The 18,248-nt window shown below is 42.5% G+C and overlaps 2 protein-coding genes across 2 annotated transcripts in view; one reads left to right on the top strand and one right to left on the bottom strand.

The window, feature by feature from the left end:
- The window catches only part of MAP3K9 (mitogen-activated protein kinase kinase kinase 9), a 129,654-nt gene that overhangs the window by 85,689 nt on the left and 25,717 nt on the right, over positions 1-18,248 (top strand). The window lies entirely within an intron of this gene.
- TTC9 (tetratricopeptide repeat domain 9) overlaps positions 1-18,248 on the bottom strand; it is a 28,042-nt gene that overhangs the window by 1,366 nt on the left and 8,428 nt on the right. Inside the window, exon 2 of the mRNA XM_064658272.1 lies at positions 4,875-5,057. Within this exon, the coding sequence (XP_064514342.1) occupies positions 4,875-5,057 (183 nt within the window). The remainder of the gene's footprint in view (positions 1-4,874; positions 5,058-18,248) is intronic.

Here is an 18,248-nt window from a genome sequence, read left to right on the forward strand (position 1 = left end):
ACAGTCTTGCCTCAGCTAGTTTTTACCTTCTCTCTGATTACTCTTGGTCAGTGCAATGGAACTTGCACAGCTGAAACTATCCAGGTTGTCCTCTCCTGTACTTGTGGAATGGCACCTCCATTGGCTTCCCTTCCTGCAGTGCCTGCACGCAAGCCCCTAAAGACGTTCTGTGTACATTCATGCTCTCTGCCTTTTCACTCTCATTCCATTTGCAGTCTATTTTACTCCTTCCATGGTGAGTAGAATTGGGAAGAGCATCCTTTACATTCTCTTTGTACCCTTGCTTGCCTTAATTTTTCTATTTGGAAATATAAAAATGATGTGACACTATCTGACACCACAACACTATCTGCATTTTTGTCATATGCTGTATGCTGCATACTGCCTTGTGTCTATCCTGTCTAATGAAGTTTCTAGGGGCAGAGAACCACTGATTCATCCCTGTAGAGAGCTATGAGATCCCAGCATCGTGCAGGTGATAAGCTGAGCCCTCTTTTTCCTTCCAGCATTTCAGAGCATCAACACACCACACAGAACATGTGAGTTTTGTTTTACCTCCTGGCCTCAGCTGTAAGGGAACTTGTTCACCCTGAATCACAGGTTGATCTAAATGGGTATGTGCCTCCAGAGAGAGCCAATGATTCTGCAGTCATGGCCAATCCCTTATCAAATCATGTTGATTTCTAACATGAGGGTGACCTCCCACACATGCAGCACCCACATAGTGGCAAAAGCCATGTGGGACCAGAAGCAAGCAAGCAAAAACATAGCCACTTTCACTTCTGTATTGGCTGAAAAATGGTTCTTTGCTCAGAGCCTTGCTCAGACAGCCAAGCAGGGCCAGCTTTGTCCATTTAATAGATCCTCAGAAACCAATCTGAACTGCACTGCAGTCCAGTCAGAGGGCAATCTTGTCTCCTCCTCATCCAAACAGTGATGTGCTCCACCTCAGCTAGGAAAATGAGAAGTGCTTGAGCTTTCAAAGCAATGAACAAATTACTGGGAACATATCCAGCACCAGGACCAATGCAGTTGTGGGTGCAAAGCTTCCTTCAAATATGAGAAAGGGACATCTCTGTTGTGCCCTCTGCTAGCACTGAATCAGTGGGAGATGGACTGGTTTCCCTTCATACAAAATATCCATATAAACATGCCATGGGGCATTGGTGGGCTGTGGCACTGTGGTGCTGTTGTGACTTCTCAAGCTGTTTCTGGGGAGATGGGTATCCCTTAGTCTTCTTCAGGTTCAACTGCATCATCCTAGGTACTCTAGAGGCTGGGATTTGATGACTAAGCTACTTGCCCCGTTTGGGGCATTCTTAATGAGATAAAAAGTTCTGCTGTTGCTTGTGTCAAACAAGATGCACCAGCATCCTGGGCTGTTCACGCATTAGCATTTCTTACCAGCCCAGCAAATTTTAAAGCATCTTTTTTAAAAACAGGATTGATTTTAGTTGCGCAGCCTCCTGGAATGAAGAAATTCAGTTGAGGGGGTAGCCCTGAATTTTACACTTAAAATGGGTGCAGGTGGCAGGTGGCTGACTCACTCCCAGCTGTGTGAAGACAGGGCACATAGCCCGGCCAGGGTCCTGCTGTGCTACCCACATCTCACTGCAGCCTCTCTGTCTGTGCCCTTCTAGGCTCTGGGCTGCACTCTGGGTACACATCCCTCCACCAAGGTGCATGCACTAAATGCCTGCCTGGTGCAGGTGAAAAGGAAAGGGATAACTGCGTGGGCTTGTCAGGAAATCCCACCTGTCTGGGCCCGCAGGGACTCGGCGCCTGGCAGAGGCAGCAGAAGTAGGGTCAGTGCATAATTGGGAAAGGAAAGGCTGCCAGCCCCCTTTAGCTTTCAGATAAGGTAGTGACTGCTGATGGCACAGCTTCACTTATCTGGGAGACTTCCACACGCCTGGAAAGCCAGGGGGAAAATAAGGTGTAGCCTGATAGATGGCGGGAGATGCTCCTATTGTGAGCTACTTATAAATCTCTCTAGCAGGTTTTGGCATGTTTTGCTTCATTTTTGAGGCCACTAGTTTACCAAGAAGAAATAATGAGATCAGCACTCTGTTTATAGATGTGGAGCCTGATCTTTGTGAGGTTTTTTTCTACCAAATAGTATTGCACCATACTAGCTCTGCCTACGGAAGTATTTCAAAGTGTAAATGTTAATGAGGAGAAGACTCTCATCTCTCAGTGAAGAAGTGATCCCCTTTGGCTGATGTGGAAATAACAGGACAACTCAGACGAGAGGCTGGACCCATGCAAAGAGATATTGGCAAAGCTGCAATGGAAATATGTCTCCTGGCTCTTAGGACTGTGCCTGTGTCCCTCTGCAGTGTGGCCTAATGCCGTTTTAAAGGTCATTTCTGCTTCTCCTGTAGCTTCAAAGCCCAATTGCTTATCTTCTGTGCAGACACCATGGCCTGGGTTTTGTTCCCAGGACTTTTGATTTGCAGGAGTCCAAGAAATCAGAGCCCCAGTGCAGCCACAAGCCTGCCCCACACAGCACAGGAAACATCTTGTACAGGCAGCCCATGGGATGTCTGAAGGTGGGCTCTCAGCACAGGGCCAGCAGAGACCTGTATTTGATATTAGCTAATGGTCTGGTCCTGGTCCCAGTCAGTACCAGCTTTGACAATCCGCCCCAGTGTGAGAGGGCTGAGAAAGGCTTGCAGCAAGGTGCGTGTCTGGCTGCCTATCTTGCGCCAGCCTCTGCACACTGAGATCACAGAGGGCTCCATGCATACTTTACATGACTTAACAATAGCTTCCTTCTCCCTGAGTAAGGAGGGTTATACAATTATCTTGTGTTAGTTCCATCTGCTTTTGTGATTTTTGTCTGGAGGCAGAACAAGAAATCAGGCCCAACCCAACCTTCCTTCACCCTGGATAGATAGTAAATAGCCATAAGGGATCTGCTGTGCTGACAGCCCTTTAGAACAGTAAAACCCTTTGCTAACTAATTCCTCTTTACCATACAAAATCTCTCCCACCAAAGAGAATAACTACCAGTGATTTGTGCCAAAACATTCCTTATTAGAAAAAAAAAGAACACACAGAACATATCTGTAATAACAGACAAGTGCTTTTACCAGTGAGCCTAGTGAAACCTCAGATAAAGGAAAGCAATCACACTTTGCAGATGGAGATACTAAAAGTGGAGACACTGACTTATTCCTGGTCACATAATAATTCTTGATAGTGTTACCTGATTTCTACTGCTGTGTTTTAACAGCCACATCCTTTCTTACTGTACATGCTCAATTCTTTGCCCCTGAATACCCTCCAAGTTTTCTATAATCATAAATAAAACAGTGAAACAACAGCCTTGAATGGTCTACAAATAACAGGAAAGAGTCTCTGATGCAGAGCTGAAGGCCAGAACTGGTTTTGTATACATAAAGGGCCTTTAGGGACACTTTCTGGTACATTTTTGTAGCAAGCGTGGTACTTGAAGTTGTTGCTGTTGAATAAATTAGTATTTATTTCAAGAAGCAATGAGGAATACCAAATAAATAGTATCACGAGGGGGGGTGGGTAGAGAAGCACAGAAACATATATTTAAAAAAATGGAAGCAAAGTGGTTCAGCTAAAAGTAATTTTTCACATCTGAGCCTAGTCAAAACCTCAAGGTTAGGATAACTTCTTATTTTCCACTGACTATTTTTCTCTTGCATATGCTTCTCCATTTCCTGGTTCTGGCAGGGGCTGAAAGCAGAAGGGCACACTGTAAACTAAAATAGGCTAAACTGAGCTTTTAAACACGTTTGCTCTGAGAGTGTGGGGTGCACAGCTGTGCTGTCAGACTGCCCGGAGCCCATGGCCAAGCACAGCAGATGGGACCAAGCACCCTTATGGGAAGTGGAAGAGGAAGGAGATCCCAGCACACTCTCAAGCACACCCTCCCTGATGCTCCTCCAGGGCACAGCCACTGCAGGAGCCCTGCAGGGCCAATTCCTGTAGGATATCAAGCACAGCCAGCTCTGACAGCCTCCCTTATCGCCTCTAGTTCAATGAATATCAGCTCCACCATGCTCTGCCAGGATCCAGGCTCGCTCCTGTTTCACACCCAGTTCTCCCTCTTTCCTCTCAGGTTCAGCTGAAGAGCCGTTCTGTGTGTTTTCTTTGCACGTGGCCTCCATTTTGCTTTCTTGTGATCCTTTAATTTTCCATAGTGATGTTTTATGTCCCTATTACTATCTAAAAAAACCCCCATAACTCTGCCTCAAGGCCTTCCACCTGCCTTCTGAGGCTGGGCAGGTTAGCATAAAGATGGTTGTTCTAGCAAGGTTAAGTTGTTTGGATATACAATTTCATTGCTGTCCCCAAATGAACTGTAAGGTTTTGACAGATGGATGACAGATACTTAACAGGCAACTGGCTGATTTCATGGCAAAAGTTGAAGCATCCTGATGACCGCTTTGTGGGTAAATGTCTGTCTCTTTGATCAAAGTATCTTTACTGAGATGATGGAAGGCACAGCTATTGAGGATTACAAATAGTCTCCTGGCATTGCTAAGGGGAAAAAGCTTTTTCTCAGAGTCAGAAAATATAATGGTCAGGGTACACCCTTCCTCCATCCTGCTTTCTTCTTCAAAAATAAACTAGGTAGAATTCCCTCCACACCACATTCCAGCAATGCTGTCATCTTCCAGGTCGTGCTGCAGCCTTGGCAATGGTTAATCTTTGGGCACTGCAACCTTGCTGCACTACCCAAGAGTGCTTGAAGGGGAGTGCAGCAAAGGATACACAGTGAGTCATGCTCATCCCTGTGGAAATCAACGCAATCAAGTCAGGGACAGATTAAGTCTCATGAAAAGGAATACAAAAGCACTCAGTGCAAAGCCACATCCCTGCTCCCCTCCCCATACCTGTCGGCTGGCGGGATCTTGCCTCTTTCAGGTAGTAGAGGGCCTTGTTGAAGTCACCCAGGTGGTAAAATGCCACTCCCGATCGATAGAGCGCCTTGAAGTTCTCGCCCTCCTTCTGAAGCACTTTGAGGCAGTACTCCTTGACCCTCTCGTAATTCACCAGCTCGGCCTGGAGCAGGCAGGCTGCAGGGGATGGGTATGACAGGGAGACAGACAGACAGACAGGAGAACATTAGTGCCTTATTTATCCCTGCTCCTGCAAACTGCGGGAGAAGAGAGCAGCTTAGGTGAGGGAAATGACTCAGCCCCATGATTCAGAAAGGGTGCAGTCATATGGATTGTTTGCCAAACCCTGCGATTGTTTGCAATTTAAATACCAATGCTTCTATTTTTGGCATTGCAAAGCAAAGGGATTGTGTTTACTCCTGGGACACACATACACACGCGTGCACACACACACAGACACAACACTGGGGCAGAGAGGGAGAACATAAATGACCCTCTGCAGCCTTGGAATGCCACACAATCTCGTGGCAGTGGCTGGCTTCATTTGTAGTGACATTGCTTCTCAGACTCAGGGCTGCAGCTCCAAAATATACAAAAAGGCAGTCTAACTGTTATGTGACAAGAAAAAGGGGGATAAATTGGATCAAATTTTTTATATGGCTTAATCCAAGGCTGTTAGGTTTAAAAATAGCATGTAATTACCTTTTATCCAGGAGATCCTGTAGGGAGTTTTGCTATAGAAAACAAGGGGCTCTGCCCTGTTGGAATGTGTTGCCACCAAAAATAAGCCCATCTAGAACTGCATTCCAAGGCAACTTTGGGATTGACACAATTTGGGGAAGGAAGGCAGAATGCCACTACAAGGATCAGTTCAGAGGCTGGCAGTGTCAAGTGCCAGGGCATGGAGAGAAATTTCCCATGGCAGGTGGTGTTACTCAGTGTGTCTCTGGCAAGGAGAAGACTCACTGCTCCTGGAAATCCAAGTCATCACAGTTCAGGTGACACCAAAGAATAGCCAGATTTCACTTTTTGCATGGTAACTGCAGGTGAGAGGATATGATGCTGGGTCAAGAATATGATGCAGTTCTTGATCCTCTTCCCCTGCACCCCTGATGTAAGCCCTACACCCTCTCTGTATCTCACTTTACATTTCATGGGCAGGAGGTTGCCTAGATGACCTCCTAAAATTCCTTCCAACATAAATTAGTCCAAGACTATGATCACTTAACATGGACAGAACACATTCCTAATCCAAGTACACATTTAAAACTTAAAGACCTTACCAGGAACAATCATAAACAGGCTTTTACCAGCAGAGCACTGATGGTGCAGATGTGCTGAACAAGGACTGCAGAACTAGCCCTACTGCTGGTACATTTGTTTGAGTGATGCAGCCATTAGTAACCAGAGCTTTGTCCCATTTGCTTTAATAATGGAATGTCAATATATTTTAACAGTTCCTGCCATTAATGTGCACAGGTATTTCAAAAGATGGTTGCTTGCTATTTGATTGCCAGTTAAAAAACATGTATGTTTTTAAAAGCTTAGCAGCATTTCCTTATCCAAAGTTTGTCCCTTCCTATTTGTCACACATTGATTTTTCTTACTCTGTTTCTAATGAAGCTTGAAATGACTGTGCCTTGTTTTCCTTTATTTTTCAAAGCTATTAAAAAGATGGCTGCGTAAATTTACTACTGGCTTTACCACCCTGGAAAAAGGATTGCTTTGTTTATCTGCTGATCAGCAGCATGTACAGCAGTGGCAGTAGCTTTCAGCATACTGCCAATCTGAGCCAGCCTTTCATGTTCTGTGAAACTGCCTCTTGGAGCAACTAGGGGGTGGATTTCAGTCTCTCTGTTCATTTCTTACTTGGCATTTCCAGTTAGAGTCACAGAAATGCCTCTGTGAAAAATGATAGGCAGTTTATTCGTATATATTAACTCAGTAATTCCGTATTGGACTTGCCTCCTGGTTTAAAAGAAAAGAAAAACTCTCCCACATCCTGCTAATTCACAAACCAAAACGGGTTTCCAGATATCCAGCTGGGTTCTTTCTGTGACTCATATTCACAGTAAAGCTTCTGCAGGGCATCCCCACTAACTATGTACACGGTGAAGAGAAGTCAGTACCACATGGCTAGCAGGAGAGACGTGTTTATCTGAACAGAGCGAGCAGATGGATGTGCAGGAAACAGTTCTGCTGGAAGATTTGGCCATTTGGAGACCCAGCATTGGAAGCGGCTGTTGGAAATGAACCTGGAGGGAGTATCTCCCTTATAAATATTTAGACACGCATGTTTTCAGTTCTTGGTGGACTGAAATGATCTTAATCGACTGTGATCCAATGCAAATATTGAGGCTGTTAGTAATTCAGCTTTCAGAAATGGAAGAGACATTGAATTCTTGTACTTACTACCTAATTCAGTCAGGGGAGAATTGTTTTGAAAATGTATTGTTTTCCTAAACAGACATGTGCAACTCTGGCTGGGAGTATTTGTTTACCACATCAAACACTTTATCACCCTCCTTCTATGTTCATAATAGGCCCCCAGTGAATCCCTCTGAGGAACAGAGCTCACTGAGAAAGACCAAACCTAGAGGTTTCTTCAGATCCTCCTCCTACTTTCTCAAAACTCAGTGGGCTTGACTGTGCACTGCATCAGCTCTAGTAGCTCTTTGGTGATTAGAACAGTGCCATTTACTTGCAGATGCAAACCTACAGTCATCCGTTCCCTGCAAGTCTCACAGTCATTGTAATACAGCATCTATGGCTACATCTCCCCAACTCAGAAATGCTGCTTGTCCTGCTTCCTGCAGCGTGTGATAGTTATCCACCGTATTTGGTTATCATTCGCAATTTGGCAGCTGATTTATTGTGTCAGGTTAAGCAATAAGTAACTTTTAATTTTTAAAACCACGTATGTCACGTAGTGCTGAAGAGTCCCTACCTGCCGTAAAATAAAATAAAATAAAATAGGTAAAATGTGCCATGGGAACAGGGAGAAGGTTAATGCTATTAGCTCCACAGGAAGGGCCCTGTCCATCACACTTCCCAAGTGACTGCTGATGTTTAAGCAAGGAAACAGGAAATTTGTCTGGTTTTCTTCACAAGAGGAACGTTAAGCCTAGATTTGTACATTTTAATTTGTGGATTCAAATCTATGCCAGCCAGCTCCATAAGCTGCAACAATTTGAGAGGTGCCATACCAATCTGGTACCAGTAGATAACTAAGATAGTTTGTATATCCCTGCTCAGCACAAGGCTGGGCAAAACAAAGATTAAAGCACCTGCAGAGCCAAAATACATCTACACCTTTAACCTTTACCACCAGCTGTGGTTAGCAATGGTGGGAAGTCGTAACTAAAATCTTGGCAGTTGATGAGTTTGAATTCTATTTTATTCCACCCTGAAGTAATTTTGAATTCCAGAATACCTTTCAGGAAGCTATCTAGGCTTGACCGGTGCCAGTGAGAAAAGATCCATGACCACCCTTTTCTCTCAAAGGCTAATTACTTTAATTGTTTAAGAAACATCACTACATTTCTATCCTGATTTTTTTTGTTTAGCTGCAATTAACTAGCCACACCTTTGCTACCCTGAAAAGCTTGTGTTTCCTGATTGCATTGGTACTATGAGATTCTGATCAAGTCACTCCATTTTCTCTTTCTTAGCTCTTATAAAGAGGTGACTAGAGTCTCTTACTAAAAAAATACCCTTACTTTTCAGCTTTCCTCGCTTTTACAGCTGTTCTCTGAACCCGCAAAACAAAGTTCAACTGAAAGTGCTGTCATTTAGCATCTTATCACAGAAACCTCTTCTGTGTGAATACCTCTGCAGGTTACACAAATAGCTCAGCTTGGCCTGAACTTTTGGCTTCTAATTTTGGCTGAGCTAAGAACTAAGTCTGAGAGTAGCATGTCCAGGTTTTAACATAGAGATATTGAACAACAATATCAAGAGCCTTGCTCACCTGGAAATTTTCACCAAAGGGTAAATCTGCATGCCAGAACAATCGTCCAGACACTTTGTATACCAGTGGCTAAATTCCCATTATAGGCAAGGCTTGAGACCCATCCATGTTAACAGAACACTTAAGCGAATGGGACAAATTGCTGTGCAAGCAGCATTAGCATATCCCTACCCTACGATCCTTCAGCTCAGCACACTGTGTTAGTCATAACAGGAATCCATTTGCTGTTGTTATGGGAGATGAAAATGCTTTTGCCTTACAGGAGAATCTTGGGTTGCAAGTTAATGTTTCCCAAACTCCTGTCTTGTTTGCTGTTCGCTATCACTCAGGTAAGCTGGTCACACTGCCTATTTTTAAGATTGCCTTGTGCCTTCCACTGTAGGAGAGGGTAACTTGTAAATTGTTGTTTTTTAAGTTTATGGACTAAAATATTCCATGTGCAATATCTGCCTTTGATGTCTGCTTTTGGAAAATGTCAGCCAAGACAGTTCAGGTATTTTTGAAAAACGGGCTAGGGAAATATATCTCGTTAAAGATCTCTGGTGACCGTCTCTTTGGATGCATCTCATTCCCTCACTGTTTGGCTTTGCAAATGGAAATCTGGCAGATATTGCTTGTGTCAAGCAGGTGCCTTCTGTTATCCTCTCTGTAATCTATAGCTGGCCAACTGAAAATAAAACCCAGTATGGTACTGCATACTGTAGAGATATGCTTTAGAATTTGGTACCCAAATCCTTTAAATATTTAGTCCACCCAGGTCACAATTTGATCTAGAAAAAGTGGGGATTTGGAAACTTTGAGAGCACAAAAATCCTCTTACTGGCTTACCGGTCCCAGGAATAAAGGAGAAAGGGGAAATCAAGTTTCACATATGACAGAAAAACAGATGCTTGCAAGAGGAAGAGACTGCAGCTGAGAGTAGTGTGGGGACAGAGGCACAGAAAGGGGTAGTGGTGAAAGGGGATTGGGAGCTGAGGTCTATTGAGGAGGCAAAGTCTGGGCAGAGAAGTGGAATTAAGACTTTGGGACAAGGTGCTAAGGAAACACAGTGCAGCCAGCCTGGAGACCAAGAGGAGCATTTATAACACTGAAATCCAGGCAGAGGAAACCAGCTTCCCTAGCTATGTATGGCAGTAGCTCCTCTGGCAGATCACTTAACCCCAGTCACATTTCTGCTGTAATCACCTTTTTTCTCTGGCTATACTCACCAAGGGATAGTAATCTGCAGTGCTGTAAGACAGCCCTTGCAAATATTCCCTGGAGACTGGAGCAGGTGTCCTATACAAGAGCTAATGGTAAGTCATGTGGTTGAACCATTCTCATATATCCATGCAAAAGGGTCTGCATCCAAATGACCTTAGTTTTTTCCCACTCCTTAGAATGAAAAAAACAGCCTGTATTGATTTGTTTGGTTGCAATGCAGAGAGAAGTAGCTAAACCTAGTACTGCTTAATCCTGAAGTGGATCTTCCCTCTTTACTGTATTTACTCTTGACTCAATCACTGAAGTTTAACAACCTATGTGGATTGTTACTCTTTAGCAAGTGCTAGGTACACCAGCCACTACAAACTCAATCTGTATTTCACAAACTGACAGTGTCATTCCCAGAAATAAGCACAGTTAAACTCTGCAAAATACTTTGCTTTCAGATATGATCTCACCTTAAGTATAGCAGCCAGCAGCTCACCTAAAATATGTTTTAATTGCAGGAAGATGGTGCATATTCTTGCTCTGGTTCTACTTTGGGAACATGATTAATACTTTGATATTACTGCTTCAGGTTTTTATTCAGACATTTCATTAAGACCTTTATATATATATCATTGAACAGGCTTTGTTCTCATATCTAAGACTCAAATTAATTAGGCAGACTAGGAAAGTCCTGTACTTCAGAAGACCTCGCATCCTTCATGGCGATGCTCTTCCTCAGAAAAAAGATGGTAGAGATAAGTTCTGGTTGAAGTATTTGGGAAGAGAAAGTATTGGACTATAACAACAATAACAACAAACCAGGAGGGGAAAAAAAGGAAAAATATTTGTCTTGGAATAGACAGCAACCTTCTAACCATGCCACTAATGGATGTATCATTAATCTCTGTGTGCTGCAGACTGTGTAAATGGTGTTTACAAAAAGCACATGGAGCTTAGAGTGTACACTGGAAGAATTAAAAGGAATACCATTACTACATGAGACTAAAAATGTAAGTCATGTGTTAGTATTTTGAATATAATTAGCTTCTAAAATAAATCAGGTAATGTGACTCATAAGATGATGCTGAAAATGTAAAGGGTTATCTTAGTTTAAAAGTCACCTTGGACTTAAACTACTGTAATTTTAATGCACAGCATAAAAAGAACTAGCTATTTGAATACTTATCCAAATTTCTCTAAAGTTGAACTTACTGATCCTGAGTCGGCAAGCTGCACAGCCTAGCTGTAAGAAGGCATAGCCCAATTTTTAACCTATGTTTGATCTTGTATTAAATTTTCAATACAGATTGGCACTAAAAGGAGCCATATAACATGCTCAGTGTAAGAAACCTGTGCCAAAGGAACAGAGTAAAGCATCCATATCTGCACAGAGCTCCACACATGCTGCGCCTTTCAAGAATGCAATGCAGCATTCCTCAAAAGAGGATGCTTAAAGCATCTTTTTTTCAGAGAAATGCTGCATGCAGTTTCACTACTAGACTCAGATACTAATTAGGATCTACAGTTTCCAAACAATCTCTTTCATTAAATATTTTTCTTCTTTCTCTATAGTCCAAGCTTGCAAACAAAGAGGATTTTCTGGCTTCTCACCAATAAAAAGCTAATTATAGACAGCTTGATAATGTCTGGCAATAATCTGATCAGCTGACTCCTAGTTCCCAGACAACCTTAATGGGATGAAAAGGGAATATCACAATGATGGTAAAACTTTCCAGCCAGTGGCTCTCATTTATTCCTCTCCAGGTACCAAAAAGGTCTAAACATGCCCGTATGTTTCTGCTTAAAAGGAAACGTGTGGAAAATTAAAATCCAAACTATATGACAGGTTGTCTCTCCCCATAGGGGGGGATTAATGCTAAATGAAGTGTGGATCCACAAATGTTTGGAGAGCCCAAAGTAAGCCACCTCTTCCAAACTGCCTTCCCCCTCTTCTCAGCCTGACTCTCAATTTGTAAACAGATACCAACTGTTCCTCCCCATCTTGGCATCCTGGCCATGCTTTCCTTACAATATGTAGCACGGTCTCTTTCAGTTCTCTGCTGCTCCTGAGTCCTTCATACCTCTTCCAGAAGAAGGACCCTTACTTCACCACTCCAATTAGCTTTTCTATGAGAGAGAGAGAGGCAATGGTAGTGACTGAAGCATGCTGATGCTTCCACCATCGTACACATTAAAAGGTATTCAGTAGTTCTCAAAGGAGCTGCTGAGCCTGTGTGTCAGGGTTTCTGTGGCTGGTAGCCCACCCTAGGACTCTGCCTATTGCCTCCCTTTGGAATGCACAGGGCCGATAACAAGAAGATAAGTAACAGCTAATATGAGCTGCCAGAACAGATCAGTTTAACTTCAGTCTGTGATAGGGTGATCAATACTGAAGGTAAAAGAGAAACAGTAGATATCTTGGCTTTTACGCTACTCAAATGACAAATTTTAGTGACATTTTCTCAAGCAGGTTGAAGGAGCACAGTCTCAATGAATAGACTTAACTTTGTTAACAAAATGAAAGGCAACATTAAGTAGGGTTCTGCACTGATCTGTCCTAGGCCCCATGGTATTTGACATTGTCAATAAAGACCTAAATGACAGACTGCAGACTTCTTGTCAATTTGCAGATAACACCTACATGTGAGGAGCCGGTGTCTGCTGGAAGATATGGGTAAAGTTTCAAAGGATCCTCACAAATCGGTGGTGTCCTGATAAAAACAGGATGCAATTTGACCGGGGAAAGTTAAAAGTCCTACAGTTAGGCAGGAAAGCCCCCCACTGTGTAAGTACAGCAGGGGAACAGTTGGTTGGAAAACAATTCTGTTGAAAATCCACAGGAGGACCCTGACAATAACAAATGGTCCAGAGAGGACAGAATATAAGCCCTCAAGGAGACAGTGAGGGAAGAGAGGCTAACTCTGATCATCTACATAAAAAGAAAAAAACCCAACTCCAATGCAAAGAAGGGCATAACCAGGATACTATCTGTTCTTCTTGTACTCAGGAAGTAAGAAGAGAGCTTACATTTCAGCTAGGAAAACCTTTATAGCGGTAAAGAGAAAGAAGCTTTGAAAGAGATTGCTTGGGAAAGTTGTTAAGGTTTCTAGATTTCCAAGTGTTTATGAACAGCGTAAGCAAAAGTTATCTGGGATATTGTCTTATCTGTACACTTGTACCACACATGGGTATGGATAGAAGGCTCTTGACTACTCTTCAGTCCCATTCTTGATTGTCCTGTAACACTCAGAGCATAAACAATCCTGACTTGTCCTTGACAGCTGCCATTTAGTGCGAATTCCTATCAGAAGGTCCTGTTGGAGGATGTCAGACCAACACCTTAGCAGGACACGTGAACAGGTGAGCATTTAAGTCAAAGCTGGCATGACTGCTAGCTTTTGCTATGTGTTTATATCCCCATATTTCAGAATTCTGTAGTTTTGAAGAGCACAGTTATTTAAAAGTGTTCATTATTTCTAAATTATGTTTCTTAAGCTACTTTTGAGGTAAGTTTGTGGTGATTTGTGCTTCTTTTTTGTCATGAATCCAGTGATACAATACTGCAGTTTTCCTTCAGAGGGCCAAAGCTTTGAGAAGCAAGGAATTTCAGCCAACTTTTCATCTGATCCCCATAGCTTCTGTTTCAAAAGAGTATTTTGACCTACCACTTTCTGTAGTTACTGGTCCTTCAAAATAAAACCAGAGGCTTACTGAAAATTCTTAGCTCTGGTAATATTAAAGCAGTAGTTGAAACCTAGATGTCATGCAAACAAGAATTGTTGTCTGAAGCCAAAATATGCCTTCAGCTGTGTACCAGCAAATCTTTATTCTACCAAACTAAAGAGCTTCACATGGAGATGATCTTCATGTGAAGAAGATCATCTTCTAATATGCATGCCTTTGTTTTTTTCCCAGAGGTAGGAGCAAAGTCCTATCAAAGCACTGGTGGAGCAAGAGCTTCAGTCAGCTTTTAACTACTAAATAATTTTGATTCTATAAATACTAGCTCCTACTGTAGCCACATTAGAAGAGACGGAAGTTCCTTCTGTTTGTTTTTGCCAAGGCTGCTATTGTTGATTTCTCAGGTTAAACACCCTGGAGGTTTCCTCCTCTCTGACTTATCTAGTAATCTTTGACCTGTCTTTATCTTTTAAAATCAGTACTCATCTAGTCTAGTCTAGTCCAGTCAATTACAAATGCTTAGCCTTCGGATCTGTTCCAGCTGCTACTTATTCCAGTGCCTCTTCTTTGCTGTTTGCTTTTGCTCACCTTGTGTTGCTTTACTCTCTCACTGTGGTACCTTCTCTACATCGCACCTTTTCCTCCTCTGGCCTCCTGTTGCTATTGATATCCACTGAAGGAATCTTGTCTCTTGAGTTGTTTTCACAAGAGAAAAGTACATAGAATTTTATCAGTGATCAGCAACACCAGACAACCATCCAGTAAGTGTCTGGCATTCATCAGCAGTCCAACTCCAAGAAGTGCCATCATTCTCACCAGAACATATTAAACAGTGAAATCAAGTGGATGAATGGAAGGATGGTGTTTTTTTTAAACCCATCTGAGACAAGGAGGCAATTTCTGTAAATAGGGAGGCACTTTGGAAGAAGCGGTGGATTTCAAGCTGCCTTCTCTACTGAAGAGAAAAGCATCCTTTGCTCACAGTGGTTCAAATTAACTGACAACAGTACTGTGAAATGCAGCTGGAACAGCTTGAAGACTCCCAAATGAAGTCACAGACACTTGTGTGTGCCATGGTTGCCTCAAGCCTGGTTTCCTGCAACATGCTCAATCTGGGATGAAAGCTAGCACTTTATCCTGTACTACAAGCCACGATGACGTGGCTGCATAACATCTGTGTGCTGTGCCCTGTGGTGGCTCACAGTTCACCTCCCAGGACACATGAAAGAGCTGACCATTGCAGAGTCTGCTAAGGGGTGGAAAGCAGGCTTGCCCTGGGGCCACCTCTTTGTATATTCGTACCATGTATAACTGATAGGGACTGAAATGCTTTTAGTTTTGTCTTGAACGCTCCCCAGCTGAAAAGAATCATCTGGCAACATGGAGATGTCAAATGAGGAGGAGCATTTCCTTCATTAAATTAATCACTAATTCACATGTTTTATCCAGATCCAGTGTAGCCCAAAGCCTTTCCCTTTTAATGATGTTTTGAAACAGAGAGAAACCTTTATGGCCTCTGTGGGAGGGATGGAGAGGAGAACAACTGACAGAATCAAAAAGGCAAGGATGCCCAAGTCAACTGTTTTCTATATAACTGAAGAGGGAGAGGTGTAAAACTTATTTTCCTTAAAAATGCATGAAAGAAACTTACAGAGAAGAGTGGTTTGTCAGCAACAGCGAACTAACCCTGGTTGTGCCAGGCTGTCATCTGCCTGAGCTTTGACAGACCACGTAAAGGGAGTTTAAGCCTCACCCTTTCACATAGTTGGCCCTCTAGTGTCCCTACCTCTTCCCTGTCCTCCATTTATATCATACGAACTTTGTATCATTGACACATCAAATCTAGTTGGCCAACAGGTTTGAAAGTTACTGAGAGGGGACTGACAGGCAGGCTGCAGAAAACATACATGCTTTCCTTTGGAAATCACTCTGAAAACAAATAAACTAAAGACCAGAGGGATTATTCAGTATATTATTTACTTGAAAAAGTAAGGGTTTGAACTGTGCAGGAGCATAAGCCAGAACTCTAATAAGACGTCTGCTCTTTAATATAAGCTGTGGCAAAGTGCTTCAGGTAAAGATCTCAGATCACTCCCAAAGTGTTCATAAATCATGTCCGTGCAATGCATTGTTGGCAGTGGAAGAACAAGGTAGGAGTATGTGTCTGACTTGGGGTAACCTCCACCTCAAATAGAGAGGCTGTTTTCAGGCACTATGAACACTGGAATCATTATACTGAATCAGGAGAATTCTCAGTCTTGACTGTAGCTTTTTAGTTAAGTTAAGGAAGGTGAAGATACAGTATAAGAATTATATGATGGCTAAAGAGACTGAAATGGGTTCTGTTGACAAGCATATTGGTCTGCAAAGAGATCACTAGTAGAATACCTCAGAAATTAATTTCAGAATGGAGCTTGTTTAGTGTTTTATTAATAACCCTATGTAAAAGTCAGAGTGACCTACTGACTGTCAAGTTCAAAGATACTGTCAAAAGGGATGAGGATGACAGTGTGATATAAAAAGAACTACATAACCTGGTACACAGCAATAAATTCATTTGGGATGGAATTTGGTGATATAAAATTTAAGACTGTGATGTTTGGGACTACTAAGAATTTTTGCAAGAATTTGTGAGGAAACAACCGAAGAGGAAAAGGATGTGAATATGCTATCGGATCACAGAATGAGTCACTTATGTGACATGGCCATGGACAGGGAAATGAAAATCTCGGAGAAGTTTATTCAAAAATTCAAACCAGTTAGCAGTGCTTCTCAAGCATGAAAATGTAATATTTGCTTTACCGTTTTTATCCTATTTAATAGGGCAGTGAGTGTTCTGATTAGTTATACGTCTAAGCCTTCTTTTCTAACCTTATTAGGTTCTTTAACTCCATGATACTTTCTGGCACTGTACTCCCAAGTTAATCAGACCTGAGGTTTAAAAATTACTTTGTATTAATCTATTAATTTAATTTACCACCCCACCCCATGAGCAAAGCTCCTAAGCTGCCTCAGTTTGAGTTCCATCACAGTTGTTAGAGAATGTAAAAAGGAGAATGAATCCATTTGCTTTGTATTTCCAGTATAGGTGAGGATCTTATGCTGCTCTGGTTTCCTTGCAACATGAACACATTACTGTGTCTTGAGGAATTAATCACTGAAAAGCATTTAAGAGGATAGTAATTTGGGATTTGAATTATCCTAGTATTAAAAATATATGGTGACTAAAGGAGTTGAGGCTTAACTTTGCACCACAGTGTTTGATGAGAGAATCATTGCTATAGGCATGGTGCAGAAATTTTGATTCCTTTTGAATCACTAGACAAGAAAAAAAGTGCCTTTGCAGAACAATAGCTAGGGTTAACTTATGGTTTTCCAGAGTACCCTAACAGACTCCTTCTCTTATTCTCTGACCTCGGATTCTGTAAGATCAACTGGGTGGGGTGATGCCTCTGTGGGCAGCTTCTGTTTGGGAGAGGCTATGGCCATTGCGTGGATTTATTCTCTGAAAGTGTAGATGAAACAAAATCTTTCTGCCCTCTCCCTCTCTGGGAGCAAAACTGAAGCAGAGGAATGTGAATTCTCGCAGCTTCTTCCCTGCAACTGGTTGAAAGATCGTTCTTTACATCATAAAGATGCTTTCCATTTCAGGGTGAATTTCTGGATGATATGGTGACTGCAGGGATAACACAGCACACCGGAGGTAGATGTTTGTTAGTCACATTGGTCCAGGAATAGACAAAGGGAGCACTAAAAGTCTGACGTAATTTTTCCAGTCCCAGACACTTCCTCTGCTTTTAATTTGCTTCGGGGAATAAATTTCCTCTCCCATACACTACAGTGGGGAATATGCAGGGCAAGGATACCCCATGGCTTGTTTTGTATTCTCCTCTCCTTCTTCTTCAAGTAGCAGTAAACAGCTCTGCTGTCTGGAGTTAAGTTTTCAAGTTGGAAAAGGCCAAAGATAAGCAGCATGCAACCGGGCTGATCTGAAATCAGTCTTTACATTTTAAGCTAAGCCTCACAGACACATCAGATGGGTAGCGAATTTCCAACACTGCCTGGTTAGGTTCAACCAAGAGGGCCCTGAACCCTCTTGCTTTACAGAATAAGGTGACTTACAGCAAGAATAAGGTTACTTATACTCAAGGTACCTCACTTGAGTTTCATAAGGTAGGAAATGAGCTCTTTAGACGTCCCTGATGTGGCCAGGCCAAAGTAACATCAGAGGTGTGGAAAATGACAGTTGTAATCAGGACATCAAAGGAGCTTTGGAATCAAAATTTGAGGAACATAATTTGGTGGCTCTTTGCTGGCTGACAAAGCTGCTTCTTTCCAGCAGCTCCCAGGCAACTGGATGGATGGCTGGATCAAGAGAGTTTTGCTGTCTGCCACTCTGATATGAAAGGAGATGCTGTTGCCATCGATGCAGAACAATCTACATGACAGCCCCTTAAACTGGAAGCAAGTAAATGCAGTGGGCAGTGTTCCTGCTAAAGAAAGAAAGGGAATGCTGAGCAGTGGCT

This window comes from Pseudopipra pipra, chromosome 6 (genome assembly GCF_036250125.1).
Source record: "Pseudopipra pipra isolate bDixPip1 chromosome 6, bDixPip1.hap1, whole genome shotgun sequence".
Lineage (NCBI taxonomy): Eukaryota > Metazoa > Chordata > Aves > Passeriformes > Pipridae > Pseudopipra > Pseudopipra pipra.